We start from the raw sequence: 18482 nt of genomic DNA, 5'->3' as shown, positions 1-18482 counted from the left end.
TCAGCCTTCTGCCTAGTTCCCAAAACTCACACTTCGGGGCCTCATCCCTCTTCCTGCCTATGTCGTTGCTACCAACATGTATCATGACCTCTGTCTGACACAGTCTGTCTGTCTGTATTTCCCTCTTGTACCAGGATGCCATGCACCTGATCAGAGACATCCTGGACTCTGGCACCCAGGAGGCAATAAACCATGCAGGTGTCCTTCTTACATCCACAAAATCTCCTGTCTGCTCTCCTGACTATAGAGTCTCCAATGACGACAGCTCTCCTCTTCTCCATCCCATCCCTCTGCACCACAGGGTCAGACTCTGTGCCAGAGGCCCTGCCACAGTGGTTCACACCTGGTCGGTCGTCCTCACCAACAGTATCCAGGACGGTAAACTTATTATTCAGGGGAATGGCTACAGGGGTGCTCTGCACTACCTGTCTACTCACCTTCACTTTCCCCCCTCTGACTGTCACCCAACGACCTGCTTCCAGCAGCCTAGGTGTGGCTACCTCCCTGTAGCTCTCATCTATGACTGCCTCATTCTCCCTTATGAGTCAAAGGTCATCCAGCTGCTGCTCCAGATTCCTCACACGGTCTTCCAGATCGCCCAGCCGCAAGCACTTCTGGCAGATGTGACTCTGCAGGAGAGGAGAGGTCCCCCAAGACTGCCACATCTCACAGGAGATGTGAGATCTGGCCCGGAGCTTAAATCTTTGTTCGAACAATGGCTTCTGCCACTTGGATACGCCGGTCTTTGCTACGTCGATTCAGCTTGTAAACCTGCATCCAAACAGTCACATCGATACACTCTGGGGACTGGACCCCGCAGCTTTCATTCGGCCTGTGGCGCTCTCAGCAAAGTGTCCACTGCCTCGCCTTGCCTTGGTTCTGCTACATCAAATTGCCTCCAAGTCCAAAGGGAAGTTACAGACTATTACTTGTGATGATTGCCGGAAAAAGTGTGGTTAACAAAGTATTTTGTTTCTATCCTTGTATCATTACCCACCAGCCAGAAGTCCCTGAGGTTCACCAGCGCCATCCTCATTACCAATGCCTCTGCAATCTCTTCATCTACCCCGGGGGGTATTCCATCTGATCCAGGTGACTTATTTTCCTTCAGTCTTTGCATTTTCCCAAGCACCTTCTTCTTCATAATAACAAGAACACCCACTTCTGCCCCCAATACTCTCACATTTCTGGCATTCTGCTAGTGTCTTCCACGGTGAAGACTGACGCAAAATACTTATTAAATTCCTCCGCCATTCCTTTGTCTCCAGTGTCATTTTCCAGTGATTCAATATCCACTCTTGTCTCTCTTTTACTCTTTATATATCAGTAAAAAACTTCTTGTATTTCCTTTTATATTATTAGCTAGCTTACATTCATATTTCATCTTTTCTCTCTTCATGGCTTTTCTAGTTATCTTCTGTTTGTTATTAAAAGCTTCCCTATCATCTATCTTCCCACTAATTCTTGCTATATTATATACTCTCTTTTGCTTTTATACTGTCTTTGACTTCCCTTGTCAGCCACAGTTGCTTCATCTCCCTTTAGACTATTTCTTCATCTTTGGGATCTAACTTTCCTGCACTTTCTGAATTGCTTTCAGAAACTCCACCCACTACTGTCTGCCACCATCCCTGCTGGAGTCCCCTTCCAATTTTGGGTTGAGGTTGAAAGGTGAAATGTTTAAAGGGAATGTCTCCATAGAGAGTTGTGCGAGACTGAAATGAGTTGCCAGTGGAAGTTGTGGATGCAGTTTCGATTGCAACACTTAAAGAGAAGTTTGGATAAGTATATGGACAGGAGGTCTATGGAGGACAATGGTTCAGGAGCTGGCCAATGGCATTAGGCAGAATAGTAGTTCAGCATGGACAAGATAGGCCAAAGGGTCTGTGTCTGTGAGTCCAGATAGGTAAGACAGGGATTCCCAGAACTCAGGTGCCAGCTTTATGAAGCTGGAACACAGGATACACGTGCGGTTAAACAGCAGGAAGAACGATGAGTAGACTAAACTCAGCTCAGAGTTTTACTGTCCTGCCATTTATAGTTGCAAATAATGATGGTCAATCAAACAGCTCTGCATATACACGGCTCCTCCGTAGAGAGAGGTAAGTGCACCCAAGTTCCTAGGAATTCACATCACAGATGACCTCACCTGGTTCCTTGATAACACCTCCCTGAACAAGAAGGCACAGCAGCACCACCACTCCCAGGAAGATTGAGGAAAGCAAGGCTCCCCATCCGCCATTTTATAGGAACACAGTTGAGAGCTGCATCTCCATCTGGCCTGGGAGCAGCCGAGTGTCAGACCAGACGTCCCTACAAAGGATTGTGAGAACGGCTGAGAGGATCACAGGGGTCTCCCTACCGTCCACTGGGACATTTATCAGGAGCACTGTGTACACAGGGCCCTTAGTATTATTAAGAATCCCACCCATCCATGAGCATCCTCAATGACTTTCTACCATTAGGCAGGAGACTACGATGCATAAAAACAAGAACAGTCAGGATGAGAAACCGTTTCTTCCCCCAAGTCATTAGGCTTCTGAACCCCTGGCCACAATGTATTCAGAGTGTCACTGGTTAATCTGTTCCCAACCTTATAATATTTAATTGATGCACTTCAGTTTGTTATTTACTTGTGATTCAGCTGTAGATTATATCCTTACCTTCATAAACTATTGTGTGTTATATGTGTTACGTGGGTTATATGTACTACTGTGCTTTACACCCTGGTTCAAAGAAATGTTGTCTCATTTCTATATACATTATATGATTATATATGTTATATACATGTATATAGTTAAATGACAATAAATGACTTGACTTGATTAATAAGATGGGATATCTCCAAGAATTGTCTCCTCCACAATAATGGCAGGGCACAGCGCGTGAGTGCTACAAACAAGGGTGAAACATTGTCAGCAATGTTCAGCTGGAAATGCTTTATGGCAACAGTACTAGGCAGTCTCTTGGCTGTAACACTGAAGGGTTGTGCTCCAGATGTGGTGGTGCCTTTGACCAAGCTGTTGCAGTACAGATGCAGGTTGACCCAGTCAAGCTCAAGTAAATTGTACACATTTTATGATGGATCAAATTGGACGCAGTCTGGGGAATGAACAAACTCATTCTGGACAAAATAACCGATGCCTTTTATTTTGCTCTCACATTGTTAAATTAGATGTGCCTCCTAGATGGGATTGAACTGCACACTTAGCTCATAGTTCCTCTCAGGAGAATGCTCTAAATCTGAATTGCTCTGCAAACAAATATAGAGCTTTCTAATGTTCTCAGTAAGAAAAAAGATCCTGCTGCCTGATCGGGTCCGAAAGATTCCAGCGGTACATCCCAATGACCTCGTACTCATGCTGTGTTACAGCAGTTTCGTCCATTTACCGTGACTTTGTAATCGGTATTTGGATGCGAAACTCAAGCACAGACAGTGTGACAGCACTAACGACTCCGGCAAGCGAAGCAACAGGAAGATCCCTAGTCCTTCCAGCAGCCAGAGTCCACTGACTAGCGGCTCACTGAGGTGAACTTGCTCCCCATTTTCGCATTTGTCCTGCCACCCTCCATCAAACACTATGTGCCCAAATGCTAATATTAGTGCTCACACCGTTTGATCCTGTAGTTACCAGGAGCATTGTGCGTGCACACAAACCCCTCAAAAAAGTTGATAATTTTCTGGTGTACATAACTTTCTTGTAAGAGTGAACTCGTACAATATTTCAATACGCCACTTACTCCTTGACTCCATGAGATGTTTGTGCTCAGTGACAGACGTTATCACTGGGAACTTCTACCTGGAAACTCCAGCAGCTTGATATTTTGTTGGTAGGAGACCAGAATGGTTAGGTGTGATCCAGGGTCTGATGTGGTTGGCAGTGCAGAGAAGACCAGTGTGGTTAGGTGTGATCCAGGGTCTGACGTGGTTGGCAGTGCAGAGAAGACCAGTGTGGTTAGGTGTGATCCAGGGTCTGATGTGGTTGGCAGTGCAGAGAAGACCAGTGTGGTTAGGTGTGATCCAGGGTCTGATGTGGTTGGCAGTGCAGAGAAGACCAGTGTGGTTAAGTGTGATCCAGGGTCTGATGTGGTTGGCAGTGCAGAGAAGACCAGTGTGGTTAGGTGTGATCCAGGGTCTGACGTGGTTGGCAGTGCAGAGAAGACCAGTGTGGTTAGGTGTGATCCAGGGTCTGATGTGGTTGGCAGTGCAGAGAAGACCAGTGTGGTTAGGTGTGATCCAGGGTCTGATGTGGTTGGCAGTGCAGAGAAGACCAGTGTGGTTAGGTGTGATCCAGGGTCTGATGTGGTTGGCAGTGCAGAGAAGACCAGTGTGGTTAGGTGTGATCCAGGGTCTGATGTGGTTGGCAGTGCAGAGAAGACCAGTGTGGTTAGGTGTGATCCAGGGTCTGATGTGGTTGGCAGTGCAGAGAAGACCAGTGTGGTTAGGTGTGATCCAGGGTCTGATGTGGTTGGCAGTGCAGAGAAGACCAGTGTGGTTAGGTGTGATCCAGGGTCTGATGTGGTTGGCAGTGCAGAGAAGACCAGTGTGGTTAGGTGTGATCCAGGGTCTGATGTGGTTGGCAGTGCAGAGAAGACCAGTGTGGTTAGGTGTGATCCAGGGTCTGATGTGGTTGGCAGTGCAGAGAAGACCAGTGTGGTTAGGTGATCCAGGGTCTGATGTGGTTGGCAGTGCAGAGAAGACCAGTGTGGTTAGGTGTGATCCAGGGTCTGATGTGGTTGGCAGTGCAGAGAAGACCAGTGTGGTTAGGTGTGATCCAGGGTCTGATGTGGTTGGCAGTGCAGAGAAGACCAGTGTGGTTAGGTGTGATCCAGGGTCTGATGTGGTTGGCAGTGCAGAGAAGACCAGTGTGGTTAGGTGATCCAGGGTCTGATGTGGTTGGCAGTGCAGAGAAGACCAGCGTGGTTAGGTGTGATCCAGGGTCTGATGTGGTTGGCAGTGCAGAGAAGACCAGTGTGGTTAGGTGTGATCCAGGGTCTGATGTGGTTGGCAGTGCAGAGAAGACCAGTGTGGTTAGGTGTGATCCAGGGTCTGATGTGGTTGGCAGTGCAGAGAAGACCAGTGTGGTTAAGTGTGATCCAGGGTCTGATGTGGTTGGCAGTGCAGAGAAGACCAGTGTGGTTAGGTGTGATCCAGGGTCTGACGTGGTTGGCAGTGCAGAGAAGACCAGTGTGGTTAGGTGTGATCCAGGGTCTGATGTGGTTGGCAGTGCAGAGAAGACCAGTGTGGTTAGGTGTGATCCAGGGTCTGATGTGGTTGGCAGTGCAGAGAAGACCAGTGTGGTTAGGTGTGATCCAGGGTCTGATGTGGTTGGCAGTGCAGAGAAGACCAGTGTGGTTAGGTGTGATCCAGGGTCTGATGTGGTTGGCAGTGCAGAGAAGACCAGTGTGGTTAGGTGTGATCCAGGGTCTGATGTGGTTGGCAGTGCAGAGAAGACCAGTGTGGTTAGGTGTGATCCAGGGTCTGATGTGGTTGGCAGTGCAGAGAAGACCAGTGTGGTTAGGTGTGATCCAGGGTCTGATGTGGTTGGCAGTGCAGAGAAGACCAGTGTGGTTAGGTGTGATCCAGGGTCTGATGTGGTTGGCAGTGCAGAGAAGACCAGTGTGGTTAAGTGTGGGACTGGGAACCATGCTTTGGATGTGCAAAAGAGAGGGCATATAAGAAAGCAAAAATTAGTGGGAAGGTAGAGGATTAGGAAACTTTTAAAAACCAACAGAAGGCAACCAAAGAAGCCAAGAATCAAGAAGATGAAATATGAAGCCAATAATATAAAGAGTGTACAATCCGATTTTTCAGATATATAAGGAGTAAAAGAGTGGATATCGGTCTGCTGGAAAATGACACTGGAGAGGTAGTTATAGGGGACAAAGAACAGCAGAGGAGCTTAAGTATTTTGCATCAGTCGTCACTGTAGAAGATACTAACATAATGCCAGAATTGCGAGACAGTCAGGGAACAGAAGAGAGTATAGTCACTATTACTAAGGAGAAGATGACTGGGAAGTTGAAAGGATGGAAGGTAGATCAGTCACCTGGACCAGATGGCCTACACCCCAGGGTTATGAAAGAGGTGGCTGAAGAGATCGTGGAGGCATTAGTAATGATCTTTTGAGAATAACTAGTTCTGGAATGGTTCCAGAGGACTGGAAATTGCAAATGTTACTCCACTCTTTAAGAAGGAAGGCAGGCAAAAGAAACAAAATTATAGACCCATTAGCCTGACTTCAGTGATTGGAAAGATGTTGGAGTCTATTATTAAGGATAGGGTTTCAGGGTACATGATAAAATAGGCCAAATTCTGCATGGTTTCCTTCAGGGGAAATCTTACCTGACAAATCTGCTGGAATTCTTTGAGAAAGTAACAGGCAGGATTGACAAAGGATGTTGTTTGTTTGGATTTTCAGAAGGCCTTGAGGCTGCTTAACATTATAAGAGCCCATGGTATTACAGGAAAGGTGCTAAAATGGATAGAAGATTGGCTGACTAGCAGGAAGAAAAGAGTGGGAATAAAGGAGGCCTTTTCTGGTTGGCAGCTGGTAACTAGTTGTGTACCATAGGGGTTGGTGTTGGGACTGCTTCTTTTCACATTGTATGACAATGATATGGATGAAGGAATTAATGGCTTTGTAGCCAGGTTTACAAATTATATGAAGATAGTTAGAAGGGCAAGAAGTGTTGAGCAAGCAGGTCGTCTGCAGAAGGACTTGGACAGATTAGGGGAATGGGCAAAGAAGTGGCAGATGGAATATAAGGTAGGAAAGTGCATGGTTATGCACTTTGGCAGAAGGAATAAAGTCATTAGACTATTTCATAAATTGGTAGAAAATTTAAAAATCAGAGGAACAGAGGGACTCGGGAGTCCTCGTACAGGGTTCCCTAAAAGTTAACTTGCAGGTTGAGGTGGTGGTTAAAAAAAAAAGGCAAATGCAATGCTAGCATTCATTTAGAGAGGACTAGAGTACGAAAGCAAGGATGTAATGCTGAGGTTTTATAAGACATTGGTCAGACCACACTCAGAGTATTGTGAGCAGTTTTGGGCCCCTTATCTAAGAAAGGATGTGCTGGCATTGGAGAGAGGCCACAGAAGGTTCAGGTACTTAATGGAGTTTGGAATTATAAGAGGGGATTTCATTGAAACCTATTGAATATTGCAAGGTCTGGATAGAGTGGATAGGATATTTCCTATCAGGTGGTGGGGAGTTTAGGACCAGAGGGCTGTGCCTCAGAATTGAGGGACATTCTATTTTGGAACAGATGTGAGAAAAATTTATTTAGCAAGAGGGTGGTTAATCTGTGGAACTCCTTGCCACAGAAGGCTGTGCAGGCCAAGTTATTGGGTATATTTAAGGCAAAGTTAGATAAGTTCTTAATTAATCAGGACATCAAAGGTTATGGGGAAAAGGCAGGAGAATAGGGGTGAGAGGGATAGTAAATGGGCCATGATGGAATGACGGAGCAGTCATGATGGGCAGAATGATCTAATTCTATTCCTAGGTGTTACAACTGTGTGCTGGGGAGTGGTGTAGTTGGGTGTATACAGGGGACTGATGTGCTTAAGTGTGAGACCAGGGACCACTGTGGTTGGGTGTGCAAAGGGGACCGAAGTTTTTATGTAAATATGAGATCTAAATTGGCTCAACAGAGACTTCACTTGTGGGAAAGTCACAAGCAAGGAAGTGTGGTTTTAAAACAAAGGTGTGTAGAAACTTCTTCATCCAAAAGGTAGTGAATCTCTGGCATTCTCTGTCCCTGAGGGGAGGTGGGGGGGGGGTGCGGGTAGATCATTAGATATATTGAAGTTGGAAGTAAATATCTAAAGATCAGCTTTATTTGTCATATGTACATTGTCTGAGTATGTGTTGGGGCAGCCTGCATGTGTTACCATACCAACATAGTAACATGCTCACAACCTACTAAACCTAACCTGTATGTCTTTGGAATGTGGGAGGAAACTTGAGCGCCCGGAGGAAACCCTCAAGATTGAGAAATGGAGGATAAAGAGGAACTAACAGAGAAGAGGAGTAAAGGCTGTCATAGCTCAGTCGTAGATGAGTATGTTAGATATCAGGGCAAGCTTGAAGGGCCAAGTGACCTATTCCTGCTCTTCTTTAAACTTCAAAGTCAATTTATTATCAAAGTACATATATGTTACCATATACAACCCCGAAATTTATTTTTTTTGTAATTTATTTTTTATTGAAGTTCATCATCAAACAAACATTTCCATAAGATGTATTTCAGACATTGTACATATATATCATATAATCATATATATCACAAATCTCCACTAAGTATTTATCTGAGGTATACACTTAAAGAAAAGAGTGGAAAGAAAAAAACAAGCAAAAGGAAAAAACTATGTACAAGTAGGGAGTGATTTTTTTTACAACATATTCATTGATTTGTGAGAATAAAATCAGGCCTATGAGCCATTATGTAGTTAAACCATTTTTCCCAGTATGAATCAAATTGTTCCAGCTTATGATTAACAGATGCTGTAATCTTCTCCATTTTGTAAATGTCCATTGTAATTTCCATCCATGCATTTAAGATTGGGCTCTCCTGTGATAACCATCTCCTAGTATGAGACTTTTTACCAGCCACCAACAGTATATTCATTAAATATTTATCTCTTTTCAACCATTCTTGAGGTATATACCCAAAATATATGGTCTTACTCTCTAAGGGTATTTCACATTTAAAGATGTCTTGTAGGGCATTGTGTATCCCCCTCCAATAGTTTTTGATAACAGGGCAGTCCCAAAAAATATGATAATGATTTGCATTTTGATTTCCACAATTTCTCCAGCAAACAGGGAGGTTACTATCATAATGGGATTTCTGAAAGGGTGTAATAAAATATCTTATCAAGTTTTTCCATCCAAACTCCCTCCATTTCTGTGAGCTGGTACACTTCCATTGATACCTCCATATTGGTGTCCATTCTTCCTCAGATATAATTATCCCTCCTTCCTTCTTCCATTTTGTTTTAATGTATGAAGTCGAATGTGTTTTAAGATTTGACAACCCCTTATACATGCTTGAAATAATTCTACTACCATTATCTGAATTATATGCTTTTCTAAATAGCTCTCTCAAGCATGTACTTGCCTTGGTTACATTTTTAAACGTCTTATTAACATATTGTCGCATCTGTAAATACCGATAAAAATCTTGTTTTTCTAATGTGTTTTTCTTTAAGCATTTCAAAACTGAACAGTGTTCCTTCTTTCATTATGATGCAAAGAACTGTTATTCCTTCAGCTGTCCAGTCCTTAAATCTAGCATCCAATTTATTTGGTGTAAAATCTGAGTCATATACACACCTTTTTAGAATTGCAATATCTCCCTCTAGATTATATTCTTTTATAGTAGTTTTCCATATTTTAACAGTCAATTTCACCCATGGGTTACCAATAGTATTTATGTACCTTTGCAGGTTGTTATCAGCCAAAATTGCTTTTATGGGGATGGGAAGTACCCGCTCCTCAATGTTTTTCCATTGAGTGTCATATGATGGGTTGCACCAACATATCACAGCTCTCAACTGTACTGCAAAATAATAATCTCTAAGAGAAGGTAGGCCACATCCCCCCTTTTCATTTGCTAATTGCAAAGTTTTGAGACGAACTCTAGGCCTTTTACCCTGCCAAATATACCTTGATAACAAAAACACAAAATGCTGGCAGAACTCAGCAGGCCAGACAGCATCTATGGGAGGAGGTGTTGATGATGTTTCGGGCCGAAACCCTTCATCAGGAGTGAAGTAACATGGGATGGTCGAGGGGGGATAAGAAGTGGGGGGAGGGATGAAGTAGAGAGCCAGGAAGTGATAGGCTAAAGGGAAATGGGCTAGGGGGAAGGTGGAGAATTATGGGAAATAAAAGAGAAAGAAAGGTAGGACTGGGGGGAGATTATAGTGAGGGGAGTAAACAGGGAGGTTACTATCACAATGGGATTTCTGAGAGGGTGTAATAAAATATCTTATCAAGTTTTTCCATCCAAACTCCCTCCATTTCTGTGAACTGGTACACTTCCATTGATACCTCCATATTGTTAATAGTGGCCACACACTTCAATCCTGCCACTGCTGGAGGACTGAGTGCCGGTGTTCGGCGAAACGGTCTCCCAGTCTGCGGCGGGTCTCCCTGTGGCCACACACTTCAATTCCACAGACCACTCCCACTCCGATATGTCTGTCCATGGCCTCCTCTACCGTCAAGATGAGGCCACACGCAGGTTGATGGAGCAACACCTTATCTCCTGCCTAGGTAGCCTCCTACCTGTCGGCATGAACATTCAACTCACAGACCTCCGTTGATACCCCTGCCCCCCCCCCCCGTTACCCCATCCCTATCTATAATTTTAGTCTGGTTCTCTTTCTCTCTCTTTTCCCCCCTCACTATAATCTCCCCCCAGCCCTACCTTTCTTTCTCTTTTATTTCCCATAATTCTCCACCTGCCCCCTAGCCCATTTCCCTTCATCCTACCTCCTCCCATAGATGCTGTCTGGCCTGCTGAGTTCTGCTAGCATTTTGTGTTTTTATTTATTTCCAGCATCTGCAGATTCACTCGTGATACTTTGATAACATCTTGTTCCATTCATTGAATTGATTTTGATTCATCTCTATTGGTAGGGTCTGAAAGAGGTATAATAGTCTGGGCAGTATATTCATTTTAATAGACTCAATCCTTGAACTGAGACTGAAAAAAGGAATCAGGTTCCATCTTGCCATATTTTCCTTAATTTTTTTATATAAAGGCTGATAATTACATTCTGATAATTTTGCCAAAACTTTTGGCATAATGATGCCCAAATATTTGAAAGACTCTGTGTGCCATGTCCAGGGGTATCTACTTTCAATTTCTCTTGGTGGGCTATAGTAATATCAAAGTAATTGGGTTTTATCTATGTTGATCTTGTATCCTGATAATTGACCATATTGTTCAAAGGATTGCATCAATTTAGGTAATGTTGGTTGCCCTAGATAGATCAAAATGTCATCCACATATCAAGCCAATTTATGCTCAGTCCCTTTAATAGTAATTCCCCTGATATCTTCATTTTGTCTGATGTATTGAGCTAATAGTTCCAGATATAATGCGAAGAGTAGTGGTGACCATGCACAACCCTGTCTCGTGCCCCTTTCTAGGGTAAGACTATTTGATAAATATCCATTGATTTTAATCCTAGCAGTAGGATTGTCATATCATATCTGTATAGTTTTAATAATTGTGTCTTGGAAACCAAATCTATGTAAAACTCTGTAAAGAAAATTCCAATTAACCCAATCAAATGCCTTTTCTGCGTCCATGCTTATCACTATTGCTTTGATTTTATTTTTTTGTATATGATCCATAATGTGAAGTGTCCTTCGTATATTGTCTTGTGTCTGGTGTTGTCGCATAAAACCTGTCTGATCGTTACGTATCAGTATGGGTAGAAACTCCTCTAATCGTTTGGCCATGATGGAGGTAAATAATCTATAATCTACATTAAGAACGGATATTGGTCTAAATGACCCGCATTTCATTTTATCCTTGCCTTCTTTCGGTATAGCTGAGATTATCGCTTCCTTCCAACTGGGTGGCATTTGTGCCTTTTTTAGAGCCCAGTTCAGTGTGGGGAGTAAAACAGGAATTAACTCATTTTTAAATTCTTTGTACCACTCTGCAGTATACCCATCTGATCCTGGTGACTCGCTTAATTTAAGCCTACTAATTGCAGCTTTTAATTCAACTTCAGTTATGTCAGCAGTCATCGTTCTATTTTGTTCTTTGCTTAAAGTGGGTAACTCTAGAGAATTCAAGAAGGTGTCAATTGGGTTATGCTTCACCCTGTAACTTTGGAACATAGAGTTTTGTAAAACACTTCAAAAGCTTCTTGAATTTCACTTAGCTTATTTTTTATCATTTTCATTCTTGGGTCCCTAATTCTATGAATTGTATTTTCTGCTATCTTTTTTTTCAGTTTCCACATCAGTATTTTCATAGATTTTGATCCACTTTCATAATGTCTCTGTTTCAGAAACTTTAAATTTTTCCTGATTTCTTGCATAGCCAAACTATTAATTTCATTCTTAATTCTTTTAATTTCCCCTAATGTAACCTGTGCCAAATTCAATTTGTGTTTTTTCTCTAGTTCCTTCAGCCTATTTTGTAATTCCTCTAATGTTTTATTTTTTTCTTATATGAAGATATCGCTATAATTTTCCCTCTTAATACAGCCTTCAGTGTATCCCATAAAATGGAAGGGGAAACCTCTCCATTTTCATTAAATTCTAAGTAGAGACCAATTTCTTTTTTAATTTGTTCCTTAAAGTACGGATCATTGAGTAGACTTGAATTTAATTTCCAAATAGTATTCTTTGGTTGTAGGTCAAAATCAACAGATAAATATATAGGTACATGGTCATTTACATCTATTGTCCCAATTCCACAGGTGTTTATTTTGTCTTTGTCTTTTCCAAATGTTATGAAATGGTCTATTCTTGTATATACAGAATGGGGAGCAGAATAATGAGTGTAATCCCTTCTGTCGGGAAAAGGTCCCTCCATGTATCAATTAAACCAACATCCTCAAAAAGTGTATCAACTTTCTTATGTAAAGATTTTGTTTCATAGGTTTTTCTATTGGAAGAGTCTAAGTTTGGTTGTAATTGTAAATTTAAGTCTCCCCCACATATCAGGAGACCTTCTGTTTCCGTTACAATAATATCAGTAATTTTCTGAAAGAAACCAATATTACTTCCTGGGATTGCATATATATTCAATAGAGTAACTGAATTTCCATCTATATTCCCCCTTACCAAAATATATCTGCCCTCTTTATCTCTCATTTCGAATACTTTTTCAAAATATAGCTTACTTGAGATAAGAATAGTAACTCCTCTCCTATGTCCTGATTTATATGAGGAGAAAAACAAATTAGTGAAGCCCATTCTCTTTAGTTTTTTATGCTCATTATTACTTAAATGAGTTTCCTGTAAATATACTACATGGGCTTGTTCTTTTTTCATTTTGGATAAAATTCTATTACGTTTGATTGGAGTTAATAGCCCAATGACATTAAAAGAAATGAATTTTACCTTGTCCTTAGCCATCTGTATTTATCTGTCAATGTATCATTGAAATTAGCAGAATAAAATTTAATCGATCTACTCCCTGAACAAATAAGAACCAAGAAATGCAAGTAATAACAAAAATGGCAACGAACGTGTGATTCCAAGGCTGAGGTCTCTAGTAGATGACCCTGCATTGAGCTAGAGGAAATGTCTAGCTGTGGGGGATAACCCCTCCTACTTGTGAGTTGAGGGCCCCCATTGCAGTATTCATAAAAGTCAGTGAACAAATCCATTACACAAAAGATTTCCGTGTACTCCTATATATATATATATATATATATATATATAAACACACACACACATACATATATACATATATATTACATATATGCACACTTATTATAATAAGTATTTCTTGAGATAGGTGTATCACTGTCTACTTTTGCTTCCATTTAGCTTCTCAACATTTTTAAAGTTAGTCAAACCTTATGGCTCTTCTGGAGGGGGTGAGGAATGTCTTTGGAAAACTCCTGGTCTCTTTCTGATATACTTCTCTCGGCCTCCTCCCATCTGCTCCTTCTCGATTCTTGCACTATTCCCCAAGCGGAGCAGGATAATTCCTCTGCCAGGCTTTCCTTCTGTTTGATCACGCTGATGGGCAACCTTCTGGCCTTCATGTCTGTAGTCGCCTCTTCCACTGTCTGGTACAACCATGTCCCATCTTCATAAAACACTCGAAGTTAGCAGGGTACGGAGTTTGAAATCTAATCTTTTTTTGCTTTAGTACTCGCTTTGCTTCAGAGTATTGTTTACGTTTCTGCAGGACCGCGGGGGGTGGGGGGGTAATCTTGGTTGAAATATATTAATTTATCACCTAAAAACACCCTCTTCTTACCCCAGGCCCTTCGTAGAATCTCCACCTTGGTACTGTACCAAAGGAATTTTATTATTATTGAGCGTGGCTTATCTCGGGTAGGTTTTGGGACTAACGCATGATGCTGTCTCTCAATTTCCAGCTCCATAGTCAAGGGAAGCTCCAGCGCGTCCCGCAGCAACTTTCCAACAAACTCTGTCATATACAAGCCCTCCGCTCCTTTGGGAACGTTGTATATTCTGATATTTTTCCACCGTGATCTTCCCTCCAGGTCAAGCAGTTTACCTTCTTGGTGATTTAATATTTTTATCATCTTACTCAGTATTTGTTCAACGTTTTGAACACGATCTTCCACCTTCTCAATTCGAGTCTCTGCCACTGCTATTTTTTGATTGACGTTGGCAAACTCTGACTTAATATCATGTAGCTGCTGCTTTATATCTTCCTGGAACTCCCTTATCTCTTTCAGAATTTCTATCATATTTGCCGCTTTGCCTTAACAAGGCCCAGCATCCACCTCGCTAGCACGCAGTCGGGTAGGAGAGCCACTCGCTGCACTCCTCTCGGCCGCAGGCTCCACAGTGTCGCTTTTTTAATTTCCATTCTTTTTCCCCATTCTTGCTCCTCTTTTCAGTTCAAATATTTTTCAAAAAAATACTATATTTGATGGGTTAACGGGGCTTAATACGCGTTTTTCTGGAGGAGCTAGTGACTTAAGCTGCCATTCTCGATGATGATGTCACCAGAAACCGAGAGATTTATTTTCTTGTGGGCATACTCAGTAAATACAAGAAATACAATAGAAGACCACAACCAACAGGACAGGCAAACAACTAACGTGCAAAAAAAACTGCACAAGTACAATAAGAAAGAGAAAAAATAATAAATAAATGTGCAATAAATACCGAGAACATGAGATGAAGAGTCCTTGAAAGTGAGTCAATAGGTTGTGGGAACGATTCAGATGATGGGGCAAGTGAAATTGAGTGAACTTATCCCTCTGGTTCAAGAACCTGATGTTTGAGTTAACATGATGGTGTGGGTCCTGAGACTCCTGTACCACCTTCTTGATGGCAAGCTGTGAGAAGAGAGGATGGCCTGTATGGTGGGGGTCCTTGATGATGGATGCTGCTTTCCTGCGACAGCACTCCATGTAGATGTACGCAGTGGTGGGGAGGCCTTTACCAGTGATGTTAAATGTGAGGCTAGGGCTAGGATTGAAATCTGATCAGTTGTCACCTTGCCAGGTCAGTATTTGCTCTGCCAGGTCAAGTTAAATTTAATTAGTTTGTTTTGTTCTGAGATGCTGGTGATTGGCAGAGAAGATCTTTCAGCTGTTTTGAAAATGCAGATAATGCTTTCTACTATTGACAGACGCCTCCTTCGCACACCCTCAAAACTTCTTGCACACAGATGATTTTACAGACTTTGGAATCTATTTCATTTCTGTCTCTACACATCCCAAAGCAAAGCAGAATAAATTGGGAGCAATACACTCAAGACAGGGAGAGGGCGAGTGAGAGAGGAAGGGAGAAAGAGGGAGAGATGACGTTCTGTGACATATGTGCAAAATGACTGGTTAAGCGTTAATAGAAAACAAATGGAGAGCCTGGCTCTCCTGAGAACAGCTTGAGCTTGTTTCATGGCACTTTGTCAGTCATGAGGGATTAGGAGCAAGAGCCCTGTTTCCAAGTATAGCAAAAACTAATTAAGCATTGATGGTAAAAATAGAAGCCATTACACCTGCTAATGAGCCAATTGCAATAAACGTAGACTTGCTTTTTCAGTAAGCTGATTTTAGCTGGTAAACAGGGATTGTACAATGATCCACATGAGAATTACAGTTTACTAGCAGTTATCCACTATGCTCATAGGCTGTCTGAATTGGGCCCTTTAATTAGTAGGTGGTAACCTGTATTTTTTAATATACTGTTCATTTTTTCATTATGGTGATTTTTTAATGAAAAATGTTCTATCTGGCTATTGATCTGATGATAATCTGCACAAATCTTAAAAGTGAGACTAGTTTTTAAAAAATGGTTAAAAAAAAGCACTAGGGATTTATAAATGAAATTTCATAGGTGAGAGCCAGGCGACAAGGGTTTCAGGTGAGATACAAAAATATCCCGTCAATGAAAACTTCATTACATGGCAAGTAGATATAATCTGGAATCTATTGCCTGAGAAACCTTGGAATCAAATTGAATTGTTATTTTATAACAAGTACTGGAATGAAAAAGAATGAAGACCTGTAGACAAAGAGCCGCACAACAGGATAAATTGGTAACTGGACATGATGGTGTAAATGGTCTCTTGCTGTTCTGTGATTCTCTTTGTGATAATAATTTTGTCTAGTGTTCTGCTGCTTTCCAATTTAATTTTGTTGTTGTGTGTCCTGGCCAGGTTTGTGGATGGAATTGAAACTGACAACAGTGCTCCAGCTGGACAGAAATTTGAATTCAATGCAAGGCAACTGAATGAAGACAATAGCTACCCTCAGTTAAACTCAAGTAAGTTAAATTTATAGCAATCACTATCTGTGGAAATACCTAGTTACAAATGCTGATAATTCAAACAACAAGCATGGTTGATGCTTCTTTCTCCTATGTTTAGATTGTGAGGACACAAGGGGATATGGATTGATTGAGTGAGTGGGCAAAATTCTGGCAGATTTTGCCTAATGTGAGGTTATATACCAAGGGGATATTAATTTTGTTCATACAAGAAGAAGCATTACATCTTGCTGCTTTATGGAGATAGTTTGGCTGTCCTCATATAGAGAACACTGACATTCAGCATGCACACACAGCTCGTCACACAGAGGCAAATGGAATATTTGTTTTTCTATTACAAAGTATGGAAGTTAATTAGCTTTATGATAATTTTAGGCGAGACTAACCTCCAAGTGGACCACAGCCTGGTTATGATTGGAGGTATGTGTGCCTCAATGACCCGGAGGGCTACGTTGGCTGGAGTCAGGGGTTTATGGTTTGCCTCTTGGTAGGGTCACCCATGCCAAACATGTCAAAGGGTAGAGGATAAACCAAGAGTGGTCCACCAGTCCTCTTGGTTGGGGGGGGGGGGGGTGGTGGAGTCAGCTCAGGGCTAACAACCCTGACTGGTAAAACAAGATTGTTACAGAAACTGCAATGAAGAATCCTTCTACGTCTGCGTGTGATGGTATTCCTCAGTCTCCACCCGTGACTTGCAGGATTACTAAGAGGAAGCTACTGACAGGATGAAGGAAGCTCTGAACACCACCAGAGATGGAGGCCCTTCATTGCTGTCCTAAATGCCGGTGGTGTAGCGGGCAGTTAAATTCCTGCAAACTGTGTTGAATTTGTAAATAAGGAGGGGCTATACTAGGAGACAGTTCACTGTTATTTCTCCTGTAATGAAGGGGTTGTCAGACAAGGAAAGATTGAGCCGGCACTGTTAGAGAAGTGAGGGGTGGTCTTTCTGAAACACAAAATACGGATTGGTTTTGATAAGCTATATGTATGTTTTTTTCCTTGTGGAGAACCTACAACTTGGGCGTGTCATTTCTGAACAATTGCCACCCACACCATACAGGTAATTTCATTATAGTAGGGCATCGAGACAGTAGAAGGGAAAATAAACTTTAGAGAGGGTGCAAAGGAGATTTACCATGATGCTGCCTGGATAAGAGAATATTGCTTGAAGAAGTGAGGGCTTTTCTCTTCGGAGCAGAGGAAGATGAGGGACAGAGATAGAGGTGTATAAGATTATAAGGGGCGTGGATAAGGGGACAGCTAGTGCCATTTTCCCCAGGGTGGCAATGGCTAATACAAGAGGCATCCTTTTAAGCTGAGTGGAGGAAAGTTTATGGGAGATAGCATAGGTAGATTTTTCACACAGAGTGGTAAGTATCTGGAATGCTCTACCAGGGGTTGTGGTAAAGGCTGATACAATAGGGACACTTAGGAGACTCAGATAGGCACATGGATGAAAGAAAAGTAGAGGGTTATGGGCTGAGTAGAAGGGAAGGGTTAAATTGATTGACACAGAGGCAAAGCGGTTAGTGCAAAGGTTTACAGCTGCAGCTGTAATTTCCTGCCGCTGTCTGTAAGGAGTTTGTACATTCTCCCTGTGACCGCGTGGGTCTCCACCCAGCGCTCCAGTTACCTCCCACATTTCCAAAGATGTAGGAGTTAATGTCAGTGAGTTGTGGGCATGCAGTGTTGGCACTAGAAGCATGGCAGCATTTGCAAACTGCCCCATGACATCTCTGAAGAAAGCACACAGTTCACTACCTATTTCAATGGATATGTGATGAATAAAGCTAATCTTTGGAGTCGGTTAAAAAGTCAGCACAGCAGCGTGGACTGAAGGGCCTGTATCATTCTGTGTTGTGTGTTCTATGTTTTTACACAGAGTGCAGAATGCAGTGTTACGCTTACAGAGAATGTGCAGTACAGGTAGATAATCAGGTGCAAAGCCACGACCAGGTAGAGTGTGAGGTGAATGGTCTATTCAAGTCATATAATATTGGTTTAGAAGCTGTC

General features: G+C 42.2%; 1 protein-coding gene across 3 annotated transcripts in view; it reads left to right on the top strand.

The window, feature by feature from the left end:
• kcnh3 (potassium voltage-gated channel, subfamily H (eag-related), member 3) overlaps nucleotides 1-18482 on the top strand; it is a 612109-nt gene that overhangs the window by 563053 nt on the left and 30574 nt on the right. For all 3 annotated transcript variants that reach the window (XM_073046887.1, XM_073046888.1, XM_073046886.1), the window contains one exon: nucleotides 16360-16466. In XM_073046887.1, coding sequence (XP_072902988.1) covers nucleotides 16360-16466 — 107 coding nt within the window. The remainder of the gene's footprint in view (nucleotides 1-16359; nucleotides 16467-18482) is intronic.

This window comes from Hemitrygon akajei, chromosome 5 (genome assembly GCF_048418815.1).
Source record: "Hemitrygon akajei chromosome 5, sHemAka1.3, whole genome shotgun sequence".
NCBI lineage: Eukaryota > Metazoa > Chordata > Chondrichthyes > Myliobatiformes > Dasyatidae > Hemitrygon > Hemitrygon akajei.
Note: the sequence above shows the minus strand (reverse complement) of the source record. Positions and strands in the feature narration are given on the sequence as shown.